Raw genomic sequence first — 27,193 nt, 5'->3', positions numbered from 1 at the left:
AGATTTTTCTTAGGGTCCCTTACCTTGGCCGGACACTCAGCTCCAGGACGGTTCGAATGAATCTGGGGTGACTTACTGGGAGAAACCTAGAGAAACAAATAAGTCAAATCAATTATCTTACTCTAATACAATGATCAAAAGATCAGGATTTCTTTATTCCACCCCAAACCAATTTTACAACTACCACCATCTTCTTCCATTGCCATCACTGATGGGAAATTCAGGCTGAGGGTCTCATTCTCACTCTTTATAGTAAGTGGCAAAGTGCTGGCTTGTCTGACCTTTCACAATTGTCACATTATACTCTGAAAAGAATTTCCCTTACAGATTACAAGCTCTAAACCTTTCATTTTAGATACAGGGGAAACAAGGTCTAGAGAGAGTATATGACTTACCAAAGATCACAGAGCTAGTTCCTGAAATTAAGATGCCAACTATCTGCTAGGCTTTCAATGGCTTTTTTTCCTTTCTTGTTATAGCAAGAATTTCTACTATAATAGCATATACTATATAACTAGGTTTAAAGTGAGTATAACCAAGGTGGAGGACAGATTATGATAACTGAAGATATACACCAAGCAATAACCACGAACCAGGCACCTACTAAATATTTAACATGCATGTCCTCTTTTTCAGCCTTTCCAATAGCCATGAGGTAGAAGACTACATGACTCTTATTTTACAAATTAGGGAAATAAAATTCAGAGAGCTACACGTCCACCAGCATTTGCCATTCACACCCAAGTCTGACTCTAAACTCATGCTTTCAAGCATTACCCTCTATTTTTAAAATTAAATGACTCATTTATAACTTTTAACACCTACCTTTTTTTTTTTTGGTTGGTTATGGGGCTTGAACTCTGGGCCTGGGCACTGTCCCTGAGCTCTTCGGCTCAAGGCTAGCACTCTACCACTTGAGCCACAGCGTCATTTTGGGTTTTCTGGTGGTTAACTAGAGATAAGTATCTCACAGATGTTCCTGCCCAGGCTGGCTTTGAACCATGATCCTCAGATCTCAGACTCCTGAGTAGCTAGGATTACAAGTGTGAGCCACCAGCACCTGGCATTTAACACCTACTTATATCCCTCCTACTCCTGACCCTCCCCCCCTCCCCCCCGCAAAGACAACAATCTCCCCTCAAAGTCAGCCATCCCTTAACACCTCCATACTTAGATGTCTTCACATCTCGTCCACCAATCACTCGGGCAGTGACCGTCTTCCCAACTTTCAGCTTTGTAGTAGGAGAGGAGCCAACTGGAACATCATCTAGAATATTGGAGGCGTGGATACAGCCAATGATGTCATCTTCCAGTGTCACGACCACATGAGTGGCCTTAATAGACTTGATAGTCCCAGTGACTATGTCCCCGATAGCCAGGGAGTGCTTCTTTTTAGTCCCTATAGTCAGAGCTGGGTCATCATCCTCTTCCTCCTCATCAACTGCTTCCAAATTCTTCTGGATCTGTGTCATGGTCCTCTTAGCAGCTGGCCCCTCAACAGCTAGAAGAAGGCCAGTCACTCCTGGTTCTGTAGTCTTGAGGGTTAGGCAGACTCCTTGTCCCACCTGCAACTTCTCGGAGTCAAATCGAAAGGTGTCATTGAGGTGGGAGGTCAAGGAGAAAGCTGCTAGTTGGCCAGTCTCTACTAAAGAGGCCACTGCAAAGGACTCTTCTAGGTGCTGCACAATTCCTTGGTACCTGTTGCCTTTCTTCAGCTAGAAAAGAGAATATCAGTTATTTCTCTCTCCTTTCTCTCCTCTCTGTTCCTCTGCCTCTATCTCTGTCCTTCTCTCTATTAGAACTAGAACTCAGGGGGCTGGGAAGTTGGCCTCGCATGCATGGGCCCCTGGGTTCTATTCCTCAGTGCCACATAAGCAGAAAAAAGCCAGAAGTGGCGCTGTGGTTTAAGTGGTAGGGCACTAGCCTTGAGCTGAAGAGCTAGGGACAGTGCCCAGGCCCAGAGTTCAGCCCCCGCGACTAAAAAAAAAAAAAAAAAGAACTAGAACTCACACATACTAGAACCAGCACATGGATTCAAAGTCATTCCTATGCAGAAGTATACAAGAAACAGGCACCAGTAGCTCAAGCCTATAATTCTAGTTATTCAGAAGGCTGAGATCCAGAGGATTGTGGTTTGAAGTCAGTCTGAGCAGAAAAATCCATGAGACTCTTAAATCTAGTTAACAAGCAAAAAGCCAAAGTGGAGGCATAGCTCAAGTGGCAGAATACCAGTAATGAGCAACAAAGCCAAGTGAGTGCATAGCCTTGAGTTGAAACTCTGGTACTGGCAAAAACCAAAAAGGATGCAAGATGCATGGCAGGAGATATGCTGGATATGCTGCTGTGGATATGCTGCTGCCTAGATGTCAGAATTAACCACACTCCAGTTTTGTCGGGTTCATATCAATTCTGCCTTCTTTTGAAAACCAAAGACTTAAGCCAGCAGTGGGAGTATACATATTAATGTCAGCGCTTGAGAGGGTGGGGAAGAATCGCAAGTTCGTGGCTGCTCTGGGCTAGAAAGTGAGACTCTCTCAAAAATAAACAAAAATATTCCCAGCTGGTACCAACTGGCTGGCAAACAAGTGGCTCTCTATGCTGCACACAGGCAGGGCACCCATTCACTAGTCTGTCACGGTCAGACCTTCAACTTGCTGGCTCACTTATCTAAATTACCTGTTTGGCCCTAAAGACAGAACGACTGTATAATTCATCACTTCAACTCACGTGAGAAATCAGTCCTCTACCATACTAGAACAAAATGAAACTGGAAATGTCCTTTATAGTTGTAGGCACTTATTCTATCTACAGGGACCTGGGATAAAACCCCTGAGCTGTGAGTATAATATAGAAGAAATCAAGTCACAGCAAGCTTACCCTTTTAGTTTTTCTATTCACCAAATGCTGGCTGAGGGAAACATGTACTTCCAAGTTCAACATATCAACACTGAGGACCACAACCTTCTTCTTCTGCCCAGGTTCCACCTCTTGTCCTACAGTGCAGAACCAAATAGTGCAATTATCTTCATGGAACACAGTAAAGGAGAACAGTATCTAAACTGGGTCCCTTTTACTCCACAAAGCAAAGATGATGTATTTCTTGGGTTTATATGGACATTAGGGAAACCAAAGTGGTTTACTTCCCATAGCTAGGGTTAGGGTAAGTCTTAATTCATGCAACCTGATACATAAACGTTTAGATTTACCTTACCATAATAAGCCTTTTTAGCATATTGTCAGCTATCCTGCTTTGAAATCATACAAATTAAGTATATCAAAAGCTTCGATAGCATCAACACATCTACTGATGGGAATTCTGTATCTAGCAGAGGAAACAATTAGCATGGGGGTCTCTCCAAAAAACCAAACAAGCAAGACAATTGCACTCACCTGTCCGGTGGTATCTGCTAGCTCTCACGACCAGGTCAGGCACTGGGCCTCCACTGAACACCACTGAGCCATCCTCTAACACTTCCTGTACCACCAGGTCAAGGACCATTCCTGGGGTCATCTCAGCCAGCGTCTGGATCAGCACAGAGTCTGCCATAGGCCCAAAGGCAGCAGGGATTAATAAAAGGAAAGAACATTCTTATCATCCCTTTCTTCCAAAGTATGTTGGTACCAAAGAGGGCAGTGGAGCATTCAAAGTCACTGACAAGGTAAAAATCACATTTTGCAAAAATGTCCAGTATTCATGAAAACTCTTGTTATAGGTAGAGAGTTATACTTCTTGATTTTTCTACCTGGCCATAATTTATGAAATTAGTCAACAAGTGACAGGAACACAGGCTTTCCTTTAGTTCCTAAATTTTCATTGTTTCTGTTTAGGAACAGATCCTGCATCATGGTTCAGTCTGTAACACCTTACAGACTATAGGTATGTCTGCTCCATTTTACTACCTACTACTTACTTATCTGAGATGAAAGGGAAGAGATTGAAGACTCTGGGACAAAGGGAAATTTTGGTTGGGGAGGGAGGGAGGGATGCACAATGAAAATTTCTAGGCTACTTATAATGACGTTTATCTTAACCTGGGTGGGAGATAGAGGTGTTCAGGTATTCATTATATAAACATTTACTGGACTACTTACTGATTTGTGCACTTCATGCAAGTCACACTTACATTAAAAACCAAAAAACCAAGGCTTACCAAGCCAGATATGGTGCTGTATACCTGTAATCCCATCTATTGTGGAGACTAAAAACAGGGAAATTGCTTGGGCAACAGTGAGACACTTTCACCAAAAAAAGCTGCTTCTTTTTTTCTTTTTTCATCTTAATACTGGGTACAACTATAGCACATGCACTCTCTTGATTCCCGGAGGTCCTCACCTCGGTTGCTCATGAGGCTGCGCACACCCTGCAGCTCCTCCAGGCACTGGCTCAGGAGGAGGAGACTGGTACTGGCCAACTTCCCCAGAGTGCAGTCTGACAGCCGCAATGACAGCAGCATGCGCTGCTTCTCCTCATCCACGTTGGTCACCTTCGCAACCACGGTCTGCCCCTCGACGAAGTGGTCACTTGTGGTGGTCACAAACTTGTCACTCATGAGCTGAAGAGTGGAAAGAAAATGAGGAAAGGAAAGGAAGTTTCCAGTAAGACAATCCACTTAATGTGTCCAGAGATGGGATGTTGGGAAGGAGAGAAAGGGACCCCAAGGAGCTTCCCACAGCCTTCTTAGACCTTTCTGTGAAAATGTAGGAGAGGCCCTGGCTGCCCAACTCCGCCTTTGAAGAGGACACCCAGCTAAGAAGGCACATCATATCCACGCCAGCAGGTCCAGGACATCCCTGTCTCTATCATCCAATGACAACCTTCTTTCTCTATATACATTTCTGGGGTATTCCTCTATGCCTCCATTTAAACTTTTATTTGGCAAAAAGTACAAGGTGACTTTTCTGGCATAAAATACAAGACCAAGGCCTGGAAAGAAATAACTATGGACAATTGGTGGCCATTTATTTGGTGTTGTCTTACATTCATTGGTCTAAGGCTCCATCCCATTAGGTCTTAGCTCCAACTATGGGGTTGCTAGGATCCTTTTCCTATCTGAAAGGCTTACGATTTAATGGCATGGAGGAGAAAAGAATGTCAAGGATATTCCACTGCCCTAACACCTTGAAAACCCCAGCGGACTCTAAAATCTCTATTGGGCTGCTTAGGAAAATCTACTTTCAAATCTGAACATGCTAAGTATAACTACAAGCTCAGTTTTCTTTACACTAGAGCTTAGTGTAAAAGACTAGTGTAAAAGATGAAAGAGAACAGGAGCCCTTTTCTCCAGGATGACGTGCAGCAGGCAGGAGGAGTACAGCCTGGGTCTGTGTTCTACTCACTCTCCAAGACCCTTCAGGTTACTCATACCTTAAGTGGTGCCCCTTAACCTCTTTTATTTTTGGTCAGTTGTGGGGGCTGAACTCTGGGCCTGGGCGCTGTCCCTCAGCTCTTCAGCTCAAGGCTAGTGCCCTACCACTTGAGCCACAGCGCCACTTCCGGCTTTTTTTCTGCTTATGTGGTGCTGAGGAATTGAACCCAGGGCCTCATGCATGCGAAGCAAGCACTCTACCACTGAGCCAACTTCCCAGGCCCCCTGCCCACCACTTGGTCTCTTCTAAAGCAGTAAAGCTCCTTGCTCCTTCCCACCCTGAAAGGTCTTGTAATCCTTGTATTTTATCTTCAAAGGCCCCTGTGCAATGAGGCAGAACTTACGGCTTTGGGGGCCAATCCACTGAGTCCTGAGGGGAACTGGACGAACACACCATAGTCCATGATGCTCCTCACAAAACCAATGAGAAGCATTCCAGGCTGTATTTCTGAGAAGCTTTTGGGATCCTGGCCACCTTCTACTGTAGAGACCAAAGAAGGCTTCCTACAGAGGAGCTAATGGTACTTTATCAAGGACTATTTCAGAAAAGCCTGTGGAAATATCCATCTCTCCCATTTCTTTTTTCCCTTCATTCTGCTACTGCAGAGTGTGCAGACCGCAGCAGCAGCAGCACCTAGAGCTCACGAGAAGCCAAGTTTTTGTTTTGTGCCAGTCCTAGGGCTTGAACACAGGGCCTGGTGCTGTCCCTGAGCTCTTCTGCTTGAGGCTGGTGTTCTTAGCCTTTGAGCTCCACTTTCAGCCTTTTGCTAGCTAACTGGGAGAAAGAAGTGTTACTGACTGAAGGCTGGCTTCAAACCTCAATCCTTGGATCTTGGATCTCAGCCTCCTGAGTAGCTAAGATTATAGGTGTGAGCTTTAAGAACCACTTTAGGACCCTCCCATCTCCCACTGCCCTCAGATACCGGTCAAGGATACAAGGTGTTTCTCACTCTGGCTCAGACACAACACTCGGTGAAGGGTGTCACCTGCCTGGAGCCAGTGGTACAACAGAGGGCCATTGGTGACATGGTCTGATAGATGAGGCGTGGGAAGGAAAGCAGGAATGTTGTGGGGCAGGACTGCCACCTCCAGGCCATCTTTGGTCTTCTCTAAAACCTTCACATCCACCAACTGTGCAGGGAATAGGAAGACAAAACCAGCATTTGTCCCCAGCAGACAGCAATCTTGTCTGGATAAGGCAGAACTCAGAGGCACCAAATCCCAGTACCAGGGCCACTGAGTGGCTGACAGTAGAGGGGCTCTTTCCTCCAGCCACCCCAGGACCCAGATGATGACACATCTGTAGACTCTTATCACTTCTTGCCAGTCCCTCCATTGGGTCTCAGAGGAAGAGGAAACTGCAGCCTGGCCCTAGTGACCAGAGAAGGACACATAGAAGTGCTTTACTAGAAAGCCACATTGGACACTCATTTTCTTTCATAATCGCTTTCAATGACACTGACACATAGGAAAGAACACACACAAAGTCCTCTCTCAGGAAGCCCTCTAGTTCTAGAATCTTAAAAGCCCCTTTTCTTTCCCCCTCATGTATCAGTGGCCCCTTGTCATGTTAAGAGAGAAGTCGTCTGGAGAAGTCCTATAGAGGTACCTGCCCAATGTTAACAGCGCGTTTTTTCTTCTGACTGTGTCCAACACTCTCATTCTCTGGCTCTGGCTCACTCAACAGCTTGAAGGATAAGAGCATCCTCTCTTTGGATGGCTCACAGTTTAGCACTGCAACCTTCACCACCTGGCAAGAAACCACATATGCTTGTTTGCCTCCAGCAGCCAGGTGGTACCCTCCCCAGTGCTGCAGGGGCCTTGGGAGGTCTACCAACACTCTGGACCAGATCATCAGAGATAGGGAAAGAAGATATGTAGAGATGACACAGAAACTCAACAAACTAACCATCTGAATAAAAAGGAAGACATGAATAACTTTTTCAGTACAACCCAAGACAGGCTGAAACCAACTAGCATTATAGCACTGCACTGCCTCAGAGCAGTATTTGATGGAACACTCATTTGTTACAGGTAGTGACTGACTTCTTTCAGTCTGTGGGCCTGAGTCCATCAGTATTCCAGTGGGAGGTTCTCTGTTCTGTTGCCCCTGCCTCCACTGCATGATTACGTAGGTCTATTTGTGCTCTCTTCCTCCTTCTATTCAAGCAGCCCTTGTTCTACTTGAGGTAGAGCCACTTATCCAGCAAGCACAAGACCAAATTCAAACCTCAGCACCACTTCTGCCCTGATAAAAGGGTTCTGTTAAGAGTGGCGCATATAGGGCAACTTGACTGCTGTTCGTGCAGAACTGATATCAAGAGATTCCAGAAGTATGTTTTGGTAAATGGGAAGCTGGTGATCTTTAATCCTTATACTCTTACCAAAAAAAAAAAAAAAACACACAAAAAACAAAAACAAAGCAATCCTCCTGATCACTGCTAGTTCACATCTACAAATGTGGAGTCACCAAAGGTAGGAAGTCTGGTCCAGAGGAAAGGTTACCTGGCCGGTGAAAAAGACCTTCTCTGGGTCAGGGATATACTGCGCACAGAGTTCAGGCTTGGGCACCAGTCCCTGAACATCATTGTAGAACTTCACAATACAGCCATAGTCCCTGGCCCTGAGGATGACACCATGAGTCTGGAGACCAGGCTTGGCATCATTATAGGAGGTGATGATAGGCAGTTTGGACATGATCAGGGTTTTCTTCAGGGTCATTATCAGTTTCTTGGCTTCAGGGTCACAAAGTAAAACCTAGGGAAAGGATAGCAACCATTAACAAGTTACCTGTTATCAAGAAAATTTCCGAGCTTCTCTCTGCAACTCTCAAACTCAAAGTCTATGGATCATTCCCCAGGGGACTGTCATCTCTTCTTCCCTGAATAATTTCCAGCTTCCAGCAGGATGATCATCCAAAGCACAGAAATTTCTTTTTCAATGCATCCCTCCCACACTCTCTTCTGGCCATATAGCAATAGGATTACCTTACAGCAGCCCCCAGGCTTGAGGAACACTATACTACCCAGCTTTGCAGACCCAATATATCACCTGAGTAGTGTTACTAGGTATAATCTAAGACTGCAAATTCCTCAGAGGCTTATCTTGAGGGCAGAGAAACTGCTTTTTAATCATCCATTGTCATTATATAGAACTGCACCAATGAGCATCTGCTATCTTTGTGGAGTTAATGACAAATTACTGAGCATGTGAGGCTCTGAATTCAATTCCCAGCATCAACCAACCAACCAACCAACCATACATTAAACCTTTAACATATCAAGTACCTGCATATACCAGGCCCTATGTAAAGTACTCCATATTATCATGCTTAATCTTCACAACCATGTAAAGTTCTTGGGACATAACCCTTGGTTAAACATCACTCATTTTGGTACCTTGATGCGTTATTTCTGTGCTTGGAGCACAACCCTTCCTAAATCCTATCCATCCTTTCTAGTGCAAAGTCCTCTCAGAACAGGAACCGGTGGCTCATACTTGTAATCCTGTCTACTCAGGAGGTTGAGATCTGGGGATCACAGTTCAAAGCTAGCCCAGGCAAGGCAATCGTGAAACTCTTATCTCCAATTAACCACCAGAAAACCAGAAGGGGCTCTGTGGCTCAAGCGAAAGAGCTCTCACTTTGAGCTGAAGAGCTCAGGGACAGCACCCAGTCCCAGAGTTCAAGTCCCATGACTGACAAATAAAAAAAAAAAGGTCCTGTTAAGATTTTCCACCAAAGCTGGGCACTGGTGACTCACGCCTGTAATCCTAGCAACTCGGGAGGCTGAGATCTTAGGATCATGGTTCAAAGCCAGCCTAGGCAGGAAAGTCCATGAGACTCTTCAATAAACCACTAGAAAGCCAGAAGTGGTACTGTAGTGGTAGAGTGCTAACCTTGATGCCTAGAGTTCAACCCATGACCGGAGGGGGGGGGGGGGGGGAAGGTTTTCTGCCTGAAATCCAAAGGCATTATTGTCATATAGAGCTAAATTTGCAGACTGGTTCAGGCATTTATGTGCTATGTGATTTTGGGCAAGCTATCTAGCTTTCCTAAGCTTTAATTTTTCCATCTACAAAATGGGGATAATATGGTTATAATACAGGGTAGTTTTTTTGTTTTGTTTTTTTGTCAGTCTTGGGGCTTGAACTCTAGGCCTGGTCATTGTCCCTGAGCTCTTCAGCTCAAGGCTAGCACCCTACCACTTGAGCCACGGCACCACTTAAGGTTTTCTGGTGGCTAATTGTAGATAAGAGTCTCATGGACTTTCCTGCTGGGGCTGGCTTTGAACCACGATCCTTAGATCTCAACCTCCTGAGTAGCTGGGATTACAGGCGTGAGCTACTCACACCCGGCTACACAGGGTAATTTTAAGGATTAAATGAAATAATGTGTGCCTAGCATAGCAAGCACTTCAGAATATACAATGCAAGATCATTGTTATTGATTACATCTGTAATTCTACTGCTCCAGCCCTTCCCCTCTTCTTTCTGAGCTATAAACATGGCATTTAGTCTGCAGTAAACAGTGTGGTGAAAGGTTACACACTGACTTACTCTTTCTATATGGATATTTTAACTCCTGATTATATAATTCTCAAGGACAGGGACACACTTTTCCTAAGGCCAGGCACAGCATTGGACACTGCAGATGTGAGATTCACTTTATGGAAAAAAGTAGAAACTGAGGGCTGAGAACTGCCCTCTTCTAGCCAATGCCCTAACAAAGACACTTCAGGAGGCTTACCCGGCACTTGACCTCATCCCCAATGTGGTACTTCTTCTCTGGATTCTTCATCAGGATGTCAGCCAGGTGCATGGTGGGTACCAGGCCTTTTATTTGCTCCCCTATCTTCACCAACATCCCAAATGGTTTTATGGTTAGCACTGTACCCTAGTAAATCCAAACAAAAGGCATTATGATGCCTTCAACGATCTTCCTTCCACATCCTACTAAAGAGTCATCTCATCTCCCTACAGCCCAATTTCTCAGTTTAACTATGTCTATTAGTACACGTCTAATGTTGGTAAGCACACACTCCCTCACATCAATCTGGATTCACCCAGGCATATTTGTGGATACTTCACATTTCTTTGGTTGAGCATATACTTTCTATAAGTACATTTCCTAAGAAACAAACTATAGCTAGGAAGGGGAGCTACTCAATTAGAGCTACATGGCTAGAGGAGAGACGACTTGAACCAGCTTCCTGCTAATATTCCAGGGAGCTCAATTACCACAGAACTAACTTTCAATCTGCTCTAGTAACCACCACCAAATCTGCCTCTGTAAAGCTGAGTGGTGATAGTATGAACTTATATTGAAATTAATGCAGAAAGAAGAACATGACTTCCCCTATGTTAACAGGATGAATAATGTGCTGACAGCTAACTTATGACAAATTAAAGAATACCTGATAGTGGAAGATTCCCTAGGTATATATATATAGGGTCTTACCTTTACCACTGCTCCAGTTTTGATGTCATGATATCTAAGGTACTGAGCTTTAATTATAGATCTAGAACAAAAGGAAAATACAGGATTAAATAAACTAGGGCAGGGGCTGCCTAAAATTCAGAACTATAACATCATTCAAACAAGAATGCCCTCACCTGGGAAAGCCATGAGAAACACATCTGGAAACACTTCTACACCCTACTAATGATACTTACGTTTTCAGAGATAGCAAGGCCAGCTCGTCCATTTGGCTGTAGTCAATAATTCTACATTTGTGAGTGTTTCCTGGCTTGAAGGCATCAGGATTAAAAACTTTCTTAGAATCAGATAGATGGCTGAGCTGTAAAGTACAAAAGTGATTAAGACAGTGATAACAAATCTGAGCCAATCAAGACTTCAACTCACACTGAAAGACTGAACACATTTATCAGCACCCTTAGGTTTATACTTTGTTAAAATAGTAATTCTCACTCCTTACCATCACAAAATCTCAGTGAGGCCAAAGAACAGACTAACTCATAAGTCAGAAAACTGCACTAATGTACAAAAGTTTATACAAATAAGTCAGGCGCCGGTAGCTCACGCCTGTAATCCTAGCTACTCAGGAGGCTGAGATCTGAGAATTGAGGTTCAGAGCCAGCCTGGGCAGGAAAGTCTGTGAGACTCTTATCTCCAACAAACCACTAGAAAACCAGAAGCGGCACTGTGACTCAAGTGGTAGAGCACTTGCCTTGAGCTGAAGAGTACAGGGACAGCGCTCAAGCCCAGAGTTCAAGCCCCACAACCGATCAAAAAAAAAAGGGAAAAAAAAAAGTTTACACAAATAGGTGACATGGCTATACCTGTTCAGTTATATAGATGGTACTACTCTCGTGTTACAACAAGAGCATTTAATATACAGAACCACGGCCCATAAGCCTAAAATATACACCACTTAGCCCTTTAAAATAATTTACTAAGCCCCAGTCTAGATCCTAACTCATTCCTGTATATATATATACCACTGGCCAGGTATCAAATATAGCACGTTGGTTCTAAGGCATTCTAACCTAACACGCAGACTTAATTCTGATTCTTACAGTGTTTTATACTAGAAGTTATCTTTTTTTTTTTTTTTATTGCCAGTCCTGGGGCTTGAACTCTAGACATGGGCACTATCCCTGAGCTTCTTTTGCTCAAGGCCAACACTCTACTACTTGGGCCACAGTGCCACTTTCACTTTTTCTTTGTACTTGGTACTGAGGACTCAAACTCAGGGCTTCATGCATGCTAGGCAAGCACTCTACCACTAAGCCACCTTCCCAGCCCCACTAGAGGTTATCTTAAAATAAGAAAATAATATCAAGGGATGAAGGGAGCAGAAAAAATGACTTTTGTCCCCACAAGTCCTTTCAGTGACCAAATAAATAAAGCCCCTTACGCGGGCATAGGCCAGAGCTCCATCCTTCAGTGTGAAGGTGGCCCCAGCCTTGTTGAAAAACCCCTGGACAGGAACATCATCCAACACAGCTCCTAGGTGTTGGTAAGAGAGTCGGGTGAGTGGGCGTCCAGGCTGCAGGAAGATGGGACGCAGGCTCAGACGCACGATTCTGGTCCGAGGATGAACACAGAGGATGCATGCCCGCACCTAGACAAAAGGGCAAAATGAGCAGGAGTTGATACACAGGTCAAGACTCCCCATCAGTTACCCAGGTATGTCAATACTAAAACCTTCAGTAAGTGCGAAGGTCAGCTTTTGTATAATTAAGCTTCATGCGGAAAAGGTAAACAAAATGTCCCAGCGGGACCAAGTTTGACTAAATCAAACTAATATTTAAGGACAGTAACCTCAATGCCAAGCTTAGCTTAAATGCCAAGTTTTACTTCAGGGAAAGCTCATCTGAAACAAATCCCCAAACTTGATGTTGTCACAAGGTTAAAAGGTTGGGTACCAGTTGTTCATGTGTCTAACCCTAGCCACTCAGAAAGCTGAGATCTGAACATCTCAATTCAAAGCTAAATACAGACAAATACAGGACTCTTAACTCCAATTAACCAACAAAAAGAAAAAAACAAAAATTCAAACAAAAAAAAATCAGAACTGGAGGAATGGTTCAAGATGTAGGGTACAAAATAGCCAAGTGAGCAGGGAAAACCCTTAGTTCAAGAGCACACACACACACACACGACTCAACTCAGTAAACATAAGCAGCAACACACACACACACACACACACACACACACACACACACACACACACACACACACACACACACACACACACACACACACACACACGACTCAACTCAGTAAACATAAGCAGCTGAGATCAAAAGGATCACATTTCCAGCCAGTCCAGGCAAAAAAGACTTTTATTGAGACTTCCATCTCAATAAAAAAGCTGTGATGGTATGAGTTGGTGAGTCTGTCAGGAGATATGGTGGGAAGTGTAAATAAGATTAGATTGTATGTATGTATGTATATATATATACCTGGATATATATGTATATAAGTGAGTATATGTATGTGTGTGTACTTTTATATATATATATATATATATATATATATATATATATATATATATAGATATATATATGACGTGTACACACGGGTAAATACACACACACACACACACACACACACATACACACACACACACACACACAACTATACAGATTTATTACCCCTTCCAAGTCAAACTCTGATCTCAGTCAAATCACTACTATTTCTTCTGAGCCCTCTAAAATTCTTTGTATCATTCCCTCACCTGAGTGCACACCTGTATACATGTAGTCCTTGACCTGCCCTGTGACAACAGCAGATTGAGACCCAGTTGGAAACCAAGAAAAGATGGGTGTAAAATTTCTTACTGTTTGTTTTGAGATGTATGTCCCAACTTTCTTGGGTTCCAGGTGCATAAAGTCAACCACGCCCGTGAAGAATGTGAGGAAATTTAGTTTAAGGCCAAATGGAGTCACCTAAAAATAAACAGAACAAACTAGGAAAAACATTCCTCTGAAGGAGAAGACACTCATCTTTAACAACAAACACTCAGTACCATAATATTCACAATAACTGTGGATCTCTCCTCCCATAAAGTGGCAAGATGACTCCAAGCACTGGCTGTTTAGTTAGTAAGTTTCATCTCCCAACCTAAAAGCAGACATCAATTCTCCCACCCTTTGGGATTTCTCAATGGGATACAGGAGCTTTACACAAGCATCCTACCATTCTGGGACCCCTACCTAGACAGTAAATGCACAATAATGAAAGCAATAAAGATTAGAGGTTTGGCTTAAGTGGCCCTGAGTTCAAACTCTATACACCAACAAATAAAAAGATAAAAAGACAAGAACTGGGTGCTGGTGGTTGACACCTGTAAACTCAGTTATTAGTAAGGAAGCTGAGATATGGAGGACTGTGATTTGAAACCATCCTGGCAGAGAAGTCCACAATACCCCACTTGAAATTAGCCAGCAAAAAGCAAAAACCAGCCATAAGCAAAAGTCAGCCCTTGGGTTCAAGCCCTGATACTGGCATAAACAAACAAATAAATAAAATGATAGACAATCTAATTTTAAAATAAGCAAAAGACTTTTAAATTTCTTGAAAGAGGATACACAAACGGTCAATAAGTTCATCATGAATATTAAAGATAATTACTAATTAGGGCTCTGGGCATCACAAGAATGCAAACCCTGTCTCACATATACACACACAGAGATGACCACTCATTAATAAGAAAATAGAGAGCAAAATCACAATCAGATCCCACCTCAAACCTACCAGCAGAGTATAAAAAAGGTAATACTGCCAGCACTTTTCCTCAAAATGTTAAACTGGGGCTTTGGAATATATACATAAACCCGCAATACCTAAAAACGTATAAATCAAGACACATTAGCAAAAGCTTGGAATATAGAAATACAGACAGCAAGGGGTATAGCTCAGGTGCTAGTAGTAGTAACAGCAGCAGCAGTAAAAGAATGGAGGAAAATTTCCAAAACTAAAGCTAAAAAATGTAGGATTTAGAAAGAATGAGACAGCTTGATAGTTCTTCATTTCTAAGCCTTTTACGCCATTTGGTCTTTCATAATTTGTTTTTATTACTCATTTAAGACTGCATCTTGCAATGTAGCTCAAGTTTGTCCGTTTTTGATTTTCCTACTTCAGACTGGTTCATTTCAGTATATGGCAAATGGCCACATTTCAAGTGTTCAGTGGCCTCAATGGACTAGTGGCCACTCTACTTGACAGCAGTTTAGATGACACGCCTGCTATACAGTAATACTGTTTCATAATTGTAAAACAAAAAGAAAAAAATTACATTTTAGAAATAATAGTAACAATGCACTGAACTTCTTACCTTTTGTACTTGAGCTTTGACCACCAGCCCTGGTAGCAAGTTACTCAGAGTCCAGTTTTGCTCCTCAGTTGCCAAGGCAGTAGAAATCTCTGAATGTCCTATAGACAGGCTAACAACTCCTCCATTGCTTTTCACCTCGTCAACAATGCACGTCAAATACTGACCCAGCTTCAGTTTGGCACCTGTAAACCCAGTCCCAATACCCAAAAGGAAAAATACATCTGTGAGAAGAATTTTTTTTGGAAGGGGGGGGGGCGTGTTTTCAGTGGTGGGGCTTGAACTCTGGGCCTGGGCACTGTCCCTCACCTCTTCAGCTTAAGGCCAGCGCTCTACCATTAGAGCTACAGCACCACTTCCAGTTTTCTGGTGGTTTATTTCCTGCCTAGGCTAGCTTTTGACCTGTGATCTTCAGATCTCAGCCTCCTGAGTAGCTAGGATTACAGGTGTGAGCCACTGGTGCCTGGCTGAGGATTTTTGACATGAGCCCAAACAACACTTGAAGCATCCACGGCCCACCTATAAAATTAGTGCCTGAGAGTCTCCACATTCCTAATCTGTAAGGGACCAACTACAAGAAGGAAATAAAGTTACCTAGGGATGTGGGTAGAATTCAACTATCTCACAGAAACTTAAAATAGAAAAATCCTCAACAAGCCAGGAGAATGCTGGTTCAGAAACCCCAAGGACCCAAAATCAGTGGAATCTTTTTTTTTTTTTTTGGTCGGTTGCAGGGTTTGAACTCTGGGCCTGGGCCCTGTTCCTCAGCTCTTCAGCTCAAGGCTAACGCTCTACCACTTGAGCCACAGTGCCACTTCCAGTTTTTTCTGCTTACGTGGTGCTGAAGAATCGAACCCAGGGCCTCATGCAGGTAAGGCAAGCACTCTACCACTGAGCCACCTTTCCAGCCCTTCAGTGGAATCAGTAGATGAGGAAAACTGAAACTAATCAATCCAATCATACAATGACAATTACATTCCCTGGCTCTTCAAACAGCTTCTCTTTTTCTTGTCAGCTGGGATTGGCCACTGATTTTCCCCAAACCAACAGTCTGTATGGTCACCATTCTGGCTCTTCAAACAGCTTCTCTTTTTCTTGTCAGCTGGGATTGGCCACTGATTTTCCCCAAACCAACAGTCTGTATGGTCACCATTCTGTCACGCCACTTGTTAAAAGGGCATTAAATATAAGTACACACACCACCTACTGCCATATACCAGCCAGCCAGTCTCTGCTTCCCTCACCTTTGTTCTTCTGGCGGATGTAGTCTTGTGCTTTTGGCAGTGGTAAAAATGCTCTGGTCCCACCAACACCGATGTCCACTAGGTAGCCATGGTCTTCCAGGCTTGATACAGTGCCTGTCAGCAGCTGGAGGAAGAGGAAACGTAACAAGGCACTTCTACCAAATACCAATGTTCTCACCACTAATCTTGACACTCTCGTACTCACAGCCAGCACTTTTAACTTTAAACCACACTTCCCAACAGAGGACAGAAGGGAAAAGATCAACTTTATTCTCTCAGGGCTTGTAGGATCTTCCTGTTTCCAGACAGTGAGAAATGTTATACACAATTGAGGTCTACAGAGGGGAGTCTCTTCTTGCCTGGGGATTTTTCAGAACTCAGGAAAGACTTTAAGGTTATTAAAAGAGGAATGAGCAGAGTCAGTGAGTCATCTGTGTCAGGAGTGAGCTGCACAGTTATTCCTGAATCAGACTATCAAGAGAATCCAGAAGTGTTCTTCTAGATCTCATTATCTTTTCTAATCACTTCTGATACATTAGAAGAAGAAAAAATACTGTCAACCTCCTGTATACTTCACTGGAAACAGTGTGCTCTGACACTAGCTACTTAAGCCTTTGGTAAATAAATCACTGAGATCTTTGAGACCATTTTCTCACATGTAGAAAAGGAAGAATATGTACCCTCCTCCCAGGTTTACTCTAAAAATGCATGAGATAAAAGTGCCTGAATCAGCACCCATCATGGAGCAGATTCAACACCTGTCAAATTCCCACAATTTGGCTTACTTTATTTCCTTTTTACCCAACTAAATCCTACTGAACTTTCTGGCCCTTTCCCAAATGCCACTGTGCTGAAACCAAATACTGTAAGATCCATCTCCTGCCCCTTCATTACCATAGTATTTATACAAGTGCAGCTTATTCTTCTGTAGCTAGTAGTTTGGCAGATTGAATCTCCATGGGACTAGACACAAAGCATTGGATTATCTATCAACATAGAAGGAAGACTTAACTTCCCTGCCTCTCTTACCTCCTGCTCTGAGAGAGAGCAGCATTCCACACAAATGGCCAGCAACTAAAAAAGACTTAGCCCACAAACGTTTCGGTAAAATACTATAAGTAGTGCATCTTTAGCATCAGCAAGTACCCCATCAAGGCTTCCTGTAGGCACCTGAATGAGCCACCACTGGGCTTGCTTTCCCTTTCTCCTCTCCAAAGTAACAAAATGAAGTTCAGTCTTCAATGCTCATTAAGCACCCAGGAGATTTTTCCTGCAGATCAAGCAGCCATTAAGCTTAACATGAAAGGCGTGGAGAAGGATGTGACAACTCCTCTTCCAGTCCCAGGTACGTACCATGCCAGGCTTCAGGGCCTCCGCACTCAGCACACGGTTGACATTTTTGGGGTTTAGTGAGAGCTTGACACTCTTTTTGCCACTCTCTGTGATGTTCACACTCCTCACCACACATCTCACCAGCATTCCAGGTGAAAAAAGTTCAGTTAATGGGAGCAAGTCCTGCACAACACCAATGAGAAAGACTTGATATACACTTCTTCTGAATCAAGAATCCACTGCCTAGTCTTGGCTCTTTTCCTTAAACGCTAAAGAACCAGAAAGTGAAGAAAAGCAACCACTTGCCCAAAAAGGAACATGTGTCTGTGGCCAAGTCAGTCCTCAATGTTAGCACAGGACTCCAAATATCTTTATGCAGCATGTTAATTATTGGTCCAAACTGCTGCATTTAAATATATAAACACACATACACGATCTCCATTTCATCTCTTACTCACCAGCTCACTACATACTATTTTCCACCTTTTTATCTTAACTCCCAAGAAAATCTCAAGTAAGCTTTTATCTTGCTAAATCCAATGGTCTGTTTTGTACTCCTTTGTCAGTTGTGGGATTTGAACTCGGAACCTGGGTGCTATTCGTGAGCTCTTTTAAGTCAAAACTAGCACTCTACCACTTTGAGCTACAACTCCACTTTGTTTCCTTGTGGTTAATTGGAGATAAAAGAGTCTCATGGACTTTCCTGCCTGGACTAGCTTCCAACTGCGATCCTCAGATCTTAAGTCTCCTGAGTAGCTAGGATTATAGCGTGAGACACCAACACCTGGTTTGTAGTCCTGGTGCCTGACATGCCAAGCACATTCTCTACCACTAAGCTATATCACAATCCCTCCTATAAGACCTTGAAAAAGCACTTAACGCTATAAGACTATTCCCTTCCTTAAACATTACCTTGCTGGCTTCCACTATTCTTTATTTGATGGTTTTCTTCCCGTTTCTCTATCCTCTCCTGCCTTTTCTGACATCCTTCAACTCAGCACTTATTCTAAATTCATGTATGTCTTTTAGTCTCTTAAGCAACTTCTTCCTTTATAGCTTCTCTTCCCATCTTCTCTCCAAGTTCTAAGGCTTGAACTTAGGGTCTCATTGTCTTGCTTAGCTTTTTGTTCAAGGCTGGTACTCTGTCACTTGAGCCATACTTCCACTTCTGACTTTTCTGCCCAGATGGGCTTCAGATCTTAGCTTCCTGAGTAGCCAGGAGTACAGGTGTCCTCCACAAGCACCTGGATCTTTATAGCTTCTTTTTACCATCTATACAATGGTATGTCTCAGGCTTTTTTTTTGGGGGGGGGGAGCAGCGAGGGTTGGTTGTGGGGCTTCAACTCAGGGCCTAGGCACTGTCCCTGAGATTTTTTTTTTTTGGGTACAGTCGTGGGGCCTGAACTCTGGGCCTGGGCACTGTCCCTCAGCTCTTCAGCTCAAGGCTAGTGCTCTGCCATTTGAGCCACAGTGCCACTTCCGGCTTTTTTCTCTTTGCTTATGTGGTACTGAATCGAACCCAGGGCCTCAGGCTTGCAAAGCAAGGGCTCTACCACTGAGCCACCTTCCCAGCCCACCCTGAGATTTGTTTTGCTCAAGGCTAGCATTCTACCACTTTGAGCCACAGCACCACTTCTGGTTTTCTGGTGGTTAATTGGAAGTAATAGTCTCTTGGACTTTCCTGCCTGGGCTGGCTTTGAACAAGGATCCTCAGACTTCAGCCTCATGAATAGCTAGGATTACAGGTGTGAGCCACTGGCACCTGACCTGTCTCACACATTGTCTTCATCCTAAACTTCCCTAAGCTCAGCAATCACCTGTCAAGTTGATGTCTTAAGTATACCTCAAACTCAACCTATCAGATAGCCAAATCATGCCACATACAACAGAAACATACTCTCTCTGCCTCACTACACCTATCAAATCTACTAACCGTTTTATCTTCTCAGTCCTTGGTAAATGCTGGTTCCAAGCTGTCATCAGTACTTTAGCACTCTCTTACCTGATCTCTAATCAACTACTCATGCCTTTTCCGTCCTATCCAATGAGAACATTACAAGGATATCCCTTTTATTCTACAATTTAAAACCAATGCTTAGGCCTGGCGCTGGTGGCTCACGCCTGTAATCCTAGCTACTCAGGAGGCTGAGATCTGAGGAATGCAGTTCAAAGCCAGCCTGGGCAGGAAAGTCCATGAGACTCTTTTTTTTTTGTTGGTCGTGGGGCTTGAACTCTGGGCCTGGGCGCTGTCCCTCAGCTCTTCAACTCAAGGCGAGCGCTCTACCACTTGAGCTATAGCGCCACTTCCAGTTTTCTGGTGGTTTATTGGAGATAGGAGTCTCACGGTCTTTCCTGCCCGGGCTAGCTTTGAACCGAGATCCTCAGATCTCAGCCTCCTGAGTAGCTAGGATTACAGGCGTGAGCCACCAGCACCCGGCCCATGAGACTCTTATCTCCAATAAACCACTAGAAAACCAGAGGTGGCACTGTGGCTCAAGGGGTATAGTGCTTGGCTTGAGCTGAAGAGCGCAGGGACAGCACCCAAGCACTGAGTTCAAGCCCCACGACCGATCAAAAAAAAAAAAAAAAAGCTTAGCCAGGTGTCAAAGGCTCATTATTGTTCAAGCGGTAGAGTGCTTGCTAGCCTTAAGCAAAAGAAGCAGTCACATTCCTGTAATCCTACTTATTCAGCAGAGGACTGAGGTTCAAAGCCAGCCCAGGCAAACAAATTAAGAGATTCTTATCTTCAATTAAGCAGAAAAAAGCTTAAAAAAGAAGTGAAAATGTGACGCATATGAGCCTTCAGCAAAAAAAAAAAGCCATGCAACAGTGGCACACAACACACACACACACACACACACACACACACACACACACACACACACAATAACCAATCTTAATACAGTCTACAAAGTTCCATTCAGCTCTCTGGCACCATTCCACATCACAGTATGCCTTGCTCTTTCTATTCTAGCAATACCAGTCTTCTCAGTTTCACAATGTTCTTCTTCTGCCTGATTTCCCTCCATCCTGTACCCAGGAAACCATTACCCTTCAGATCACAGCCCCGCATCCCTTCCTTACACAGGCTTTCCAGGCTCTCTGGATTAAGTCAAAAGTCATCTTATCGTTTAACAAACCAACTCTAATTATAAATTTCTTATAAACTATCACGGAACATACATTTCCTTTGGATACCACCTATTCCAAAGAATAGTTTTTCACCCAGATTTCCCTTACCTGCAGAGGTTCTTCTTGCGCTACCTGCTCATTCAGCTTTTTGTTGTAGGCATCACAGATTTCAGTCACTTGTACAAATCCCTGGAGGCCATTGGGGAGACTGACCACCAGTTCCAGCTCATTTACCTCTTTCACACAACCCAAAATTCGCATCCCCTCACATAGAGACTAGAAGAGAAAGAGAGAAATGTGTATGAAATAGTGGGATCCAATTTTAAAATATATACATTTGTGTATCTCTATACATTTATCAGATATGTAACTGAGCATTGTAAAAGGTCTAGACCAAACAGTACTGAGTGGGATTTTACAAGCTTTACCATATACCAAGCAACACAAACATATGCCTGGTAGTCAACACTGTAAGGGCAAGAGGCCAATAGAAACAGTGCCTGTCAAGATTGTACATGGGGGGGTGGGGAGGATGGGAGGGCAGGGATGGTAAGGGGAAACAAAGGAGATTCAACAATGCTTGATAAGAAATGTACTCATTACCTTGCTCATGTAATTGTAACCCCTCTGTACCGTATTTTCACAATAAAAAAATTAATTAAAAAAAAAAGATTGTACATGGACAGCTGGAAACGTGGTTTAGTGGCAGAGTGCTTACCTAGCATGCATGAAGCCCTGGATTCAATTCTTTAGTACCACATAAACAGCCAGAAGTGGCTCTATGGATCAGTGGTAGACCACTAGCCTTGAGCAAAAGAATCTCAGGGACAGTGCCCAGGCCCTGAGTTCAAGCCCTAGGACTAGCAAAAAAAAAAAGATTGTACATGGTGATTTTTGAAGCTATCACCACCTTATAGCTCCTTGTGATCACAAAAGAAATGGGCTTTGCGTTGTCACCATGTTCAAATTTCCATGATGACCCAGAATCCTATGTTTATGTGAAACGTCTCTCTTTTTTTGCTTTAGTTTTGGCAGTAACTCAGCGCCTTGAACTTGTCAACTAGTCTAACAGCTGAACCATTCCTCCAGTTAAATTTCTAGTTTTCTATCATTGGCACCAATATTATTATTTGTTTTTAATATCATCCATGACAAACAAATACTCCTGCAGGCTAAATCTGACCATCTGACTTCTCTTTTCTCCTTTATATCTAACATATACTGGAAGTTATAACCTAAAACGTTTTTGAGGGGGAAATATAATCTAAACCTTTAAAAGGAACATAAACCAAATCTCTCTGAAGTAATGTCACATCTATAAAATGACTTCTTAAAGTTACCCTTAGTTCTAATCTTTGAATGTATTAAAACACAACTATGAAAACACAAGGCCTGAACCCTGGGCCTAGGCGCTGTCCCTCAGCAATTCAGCTCAAGGCTAGTGCTTTACCACTTGAGCCACAGCGCCACTTCTGGCTTTTACTGCTTATGTGGTGCTGAGGAATCGAACCCAGGGCCTCACGCATATAAGGCAGGCACTCTACCACTGAGCCACCTTCTTAGCCCCCAGACTATAACATCTTAAGAAAATAAACAGACCTCATGCATTGGTTAACATTAAAAGAAATACTTGAAAATTATCAGCACAATCAAGTTTCTACAGACATATAGACAAACATGAAATATATATGTGACAAAAGAATGATGGCTGGGAAGGTGGCTCAGCAGTAGAGTGCTTGCCTCACCTGCATGAGGCCCTGGGTTCAGTTCCTCAGCACCACATAAACAGGAAAGGCCAGAAGTGGCACTGTGGGTCAAGTAGTAGAGGGCTAGCTAGCCTTGAGCTGAAGAGCTCAGGGACAGTGCCCAGGCCTAGAATTCAAGCCCCATGACAAAAAAAAGAAGGAAAAGGGGAAAGAAGAAGAACATATATAGCTGGGTGCCAGAGGCCCATGCCTGTAATCCTAGCTATTCAGGAGACTGAGATCTGAAGATTATGGTTTAAAGCCATCCAGGAAGGAAAATTCGTAAGATTCTTATCTCTGATTAAAACATCAAAAATAGCTGGAAACAGAACTGTGGCTAAAGTGGTAGACAGAGCCTTGAGGACAAAAGCTCAGGGAGAGCGCCCAGGCCCTGATTCAAGCCCTAGGACCAGCACAAAAACAAATGAAAAAACAAAACATAACCAAAAAAAAAAAAAAAAGATACAGAAACTTAAACAATCATGGTAGTATGTTTAAAGCAAAACAAAAAAACAACAACACAACAAGGGGGGGGGCACCAATAGCACCAGTGGTGCATGCCTGTAATTCTAGCTACTTGGGAAGCTGCAATCTGAGGATCATGGTTCAAAGCCAGTTGGGGCAGGAAATTCTGTGAGACTCTTATCTCCAATTAATCACCAAAATGTTGGAAGTAGAGCGGTAAGCGGTAGAGCTCTAGTCTTGGTCAAAAAAGCTTAAGCACACACACACACACACACACACACACCTACCTTAAGGGCAGTGCCCAGGCCCTGAGTGCACGCACGCACACGCACACGCGCGCACACACACACACACATACACACACACCCCTACCTTAAGGACAGTGCCCAGGCCCTGAGTGCGCGCACGCGCGCGCACACGCGCACACACACACACACACAGAGCTTAAGGGTAGCTTAAGCGGTAGACCTCTAGTCTTGGTCAAAAAAAGCTTAAGTACACACACACACACACACACACACACACACACACACACACAGCTTAAGGGTGGCTTAAGCGGTAGAGCTCTAGTCTTGGTCAAAAAAGCATAAGTACACACACACACACACAGCTTAAGGGTGGCTTAAGCGGTAGAGCTCTAGTCTTGGTCAAAAAAGCATAAACACACACACACACACACACACACACACCTACCTTAAGGGCAGTGCCCAGGCCCTGAGTGCACACGCACACACACACACCCCTACCTTAAGGACAGTGCCCAGGCCCTGAGTGCGCGCGTGCGCACGCACACACACACACACACACACAAACACACCCCTACCTTAAGGACAGTGCCCAGGCCCTGAGTGCAAGGTCCAGGACCAGCACAAGCAAACAAACAAAAATACAACAAATGTTAACATACCTCAACACTAAGGATTTCAAACTTTTCTTTTTTAGACTTGTTGCTTTCTCGCTTTTCAATTTTCAACCTTTTTGTTTTTGTTTTCTCTTTCTGTATCTTTTTCCTTTTGGTGGATTCTTCTTTGGTGGAAATCTAAAAGGGGAAAAAACATCCATGAAGATTCAAAAGAATGAGAAACAGCAATTTTAGCTTTCCTTTTGTTACTCTTACCCCACCTCACTTTCAACTGCTTTTTTAATTCCTACTATGATCCCAGTTCTCCTATTCAGCCAACAATGTTGCCTTTGCCCAAAGTCTGTGAAATTTTCTTCATGTTCCCTATGTTTTCTCTCTGCTGGCTTCCTCCTTGGACTGGTTTGAACATCTGAATTCCCTAGCTTGAGAAGCAATGTGGATGTTTTATACATGAAAATTTTCAAGTAAATATACAGCCTTCCTCATCTTGGTTCCTCATCATGGAATTGCAATCTCTACTTCATAGTATACTTGGAAATCCTAAGACCATACATTCAAATATTAGTTCCCTGCCTATTCTAAGTGAGACTAAAAACTGTAATGCAAATTCTGACCATTTTATGAGGCAAAGATCCCATTTAAAAATGCAATGATTTAAGGTTCGGCTGGAAGCCTGTAAATCTAGCTACTCAGGAGAATGAGATCTGAGAATCAAAGTTCAAAGCCAACTAGAGGAGGAGAAAAACCGAAGACTATTATCTCCAATTAACTACCATAAAAACCAGAAGTAGAGCTATGGCTCATGTATTAGCCTCAAGCAAAAAAATTCAGGGACAACTGCCAGGCCCTAAGTTCAAGACCCAGGACAGAAACAGACACACAGCCAGACACAGAGACAGACAGAGACTGACAGAGACAGACAGACAGACACACACACACACACACACACACACACACACACACAGAGTGATCAAACACTTTTTTCTCCATCCTTAATCAAATGGCACAAAATTACTATGGAAAAGATACAAACTCAAATAAAATGAATTTCCTGGGCTGGGAAGGTGGCTCAGTGGTAGAGCGCTTGCCTTGCATGCATGAGGCCCTGGGTTCAATTCCTCAGCACCACATAAGCAAAAAAGAAAAAAGCCGGGAGTGGCGCTGTGGCTCAAGTGGTAGAGCCGAAGAGCTGAAGAGCTGAAGAGCTGAGGGACAGGGCCCAGGCCCAGGGTTCAAGCTCCACAACTGGACCCAAAAAAAATAAATAAAATCTTTTAAAAAATAATAAAATAAATGAATTTCCTCAAAGACAAGGCCTTGAAATGGTATAAACTCTCTAACAAGTTCAATTTACAGAAGCAGATTTTAACAAAAAACAAATATGGAAAATAACGTAAGTCTCAACAGGCTCACTAAAGAAGCATATCACTTACATCAAATAAGTTGTCTTGTTCAACTGACTGCTGGAAAGATTTCTCTGGTTTGTGGGTTTTCCTTGTACCCCCTCGGGGGAAACTTTCTTCTAGGGTTGCCATGTTCGTTCTCCTAAAAAATAATCAAAAATAATCATGGGTAAATGCAGCATGAGGAGCAGGCTTCATAAAGGCTGTGACCACTAGGTAAGACAATTTTCTACCAAGAAGCTAGACAAGATACAGAACTATCACCTGGATAGTTCAGATGTCAGGTCCCTGTTAATCCACTTTTCATCTTTCCAAAGGGGTCTGATTCAAAATTACAAACCTTCCTCCAGGAAAAACAATGTACGAAATACTCATTAAGCAAAGTCTTTACATCAGAAATATATTAATGAATATATAAACCGTTACTTTCAACTGAACATTTTAGAAGGGAAATCAACTACATAAATATATATATATATGTGTGTATATATATGCATATATATATATATATACCAGAGTATAAACCATAAACAAAAAGGAAGTGAGTTTCAAAAGGAAGATGCTTTTGAATTGAATGTTAAGTTGGATAGATATAAAAACAATGTGCGGAACAGTAATGTTTAAAAAAAAAGGAAAAGTCTATTATTTCAATAAGTACCAATAACATACTTATTGAACAATTACTCAAAGACTTAACTTTGAAGAATTATTCTTTCTTTGAAGAATTATTCAACTAAACCACACAGAGATTAAAACATAATCGGAGGTAATTTTAAAAGACAGGTTGGGCTTTATGTGGAAGATATTAAATTACAATAAAATAGTTTATCTTGCAAATCAAAGACTTGCTTAAGGGAAGTGACAGAACATTAACTGGAAAAATACTGTAATCTCAGCGACCCAGAAAGTGGAGAATGGGAGGCTTTTGGTTTGTGACCAGCTCTAACAGCCTAACAATTCTAACACCCACCCCCATCCAAAAAAAAAAAAAAAAATCTCAGCAAACAAGCGTGGCATGCTGGCCAAGCTTTTAAGGAATATCACAGTGCCAGGACAGCCTAGGCAAAACCCACAAGACCTTACTTGAAAATTAAAGCAATAAAATGGATGTGGACGTGGCTCTGAGTTCAAACTTCAGTAAAGAAAATGGAAAGAAAGCTATACTACTTCAGGCTATAGATTTCGGACAGGAAAAGAAGACTGTAGGGAAGCAAATCAGGAAAGATCCAAATGAAATACAGCGGGGAAATCATGAGAACCAGAACTAGGTATAAATGAGGACGGAAGACAGGTGTTGGTTCTGACAGATGCTTTGTGAATAAGAATCTAGGAGAGTTTGAGACTGGAGAAGAGGAGACAACTGAGAGGGAATTTAGGATTTCGCATCAAGTATGGGAAGGGGCGTGTTTCACAGAAACAGAAAAGTTTAAGTGCAAGGGGTCCAGCGTGTGGGAGTCCAACCCCTTTCGGACCAGAGAAAAGCGAGGTTCCAAAGGTCTCGGCGATCAGGGGAAGAGGATTCAGGCTTCTTCCCAAGGAAAGAATGGGACCCACTCCGATCGGCAGATGCCTGGGCAAGGGGGCCAGGGGACCTGGCTCCGGAACAGACCTAAGAGCAAAAAAGGTTTACTGACGTCTTGTTTGCGTCTCCTCACTCACCCGTACTAGAACGCAGGCGCCTCGCTAGCCCAGACCACAGGCTGAGTCTTCTCTCACGCGGAATTAAGACCCGGGCACCTACCGCTCCATGCTGCTCTTCCGGAAGTTGGGGCGGGCTTAACGTTACTTCCGTTCTCTAGCGGCCGGCTCGAGTGGGTACCGGAAGCGGAAGGGCGGGACTTAGC

The 27,193-nt window shown here is 43.2% G+C and overlaps 1 protein-coding gene across 4 annotated transcripts in view; it reads right to left on the bottom strand.

The window, feature by feature from the left end:
- Window positions 1-27,106, bottom strand: part of Pdcd11 (programmed cell death 11) — a 44,811-nt gene extending 17,705 nt beyond the window's left edge. For 2 of the 4 annotated variants that reach the window (XM_013017730.1, XM_013017731.1), the window contains exons 1-21: window positions 27,091-27,105; window positions 25,380-25,491; window positions 23,992-24,123; window positions 20,983-21,150; window positions 17,764-17,925; window positions 16,411-16,534; window positions 15,170-15,351; window positions 13,674-13,781; window positions 12,245-12,451; window positions 11,040-11,164; window positions 10,825-10,885; window positions 10,114-10,260; window positions 7,872-8,123; window positions 6,976-7,116; window positions 6,303-6,497; window positions 5,711-5,881; window positions 4,334-4,553; window positions 3,391-3,540; window positions 2,878-2,993; window positions 1,171-1,715; window positions 24-86 (exon numbers count right to left, since the gene is read on the bottom strand). In XM_013017730.1, the coding sequence (XP_012873184.1) occupies window positions 24-86; window positions 1,171-1,715; window positions 2,878-2,993; window positions 3,391-3,540; window positions 4,334-4,553; window positions 5,711-5,881; window positions 6,303-6,497; window positions 6,976-7,116; window positions 7,872-8,123; window positions 10,114-10,260; window positions 10,825-10,885; window positions 11,040-11,164; window positions 12,245-12,451; window positions 13,674-13,781; window positions 15,170-15,351; window positions 16,411-16,534; window positions 17,764-17,925; window positions 20,983-21,150; window positions 23,992-24,123; window positions 25,380-25,491; window positions 27,091-27,098 (3,389 nt within the window). In that variant the 5' untranslated portion in view covers window positions 27,099-27,105. Of the gene's footprint in view, window positions 1-23; window positions 87-1,170; window positions 1,716-2,877; window positions 2,994-3,390; window positions 3,541-4,333; window positions 4,554-5,710; window positions 5,882-6,302; window positions 6,498-6,975; window positions 7,117-7,871; window positions 8,124-10,113; window positions 10,261-10,824; window positions 10,886-11,039; window positions 11,165-12,244; window positions 12,452-13,673; window positions 13,782-15,169; window positions 15,352-16,410; window positions 16,535-17,763; window positions 17,926-20,982; window positions 21,151-23,991; window positions 24,124-25,379; window positions 25,492-27,008 lie in introns of all 4 variants that reach the window. The other 2 variants (XM_013017732.1, XM_013017733.1) reach the window with 2 other exon arrangements.
- Window positions 27,107-27,193: the final 87 nt, after the last annotated feature.

Source organism: Dipodomys ordii, unplaced genomic scaffold, assembly GCF_000151885.1.
Source record: "Dipodomys ordii isolate 6190 unplaced genomic scaffold, Dord_2.0 Scaffold36, whole genome shotgun sequence".
Taxonomy (NCBI): Eukaryota; Metazoa; Chordata; class Mammalia; order Rodentia; family Heteromyidae; genus Dipodomys; species Dipodomys ordii.
The sequence above is the reverse complement of the archived record's forward strand: the minus strand, read 5'-3'. Positions and strand labels throughout refer to the sequence as shown.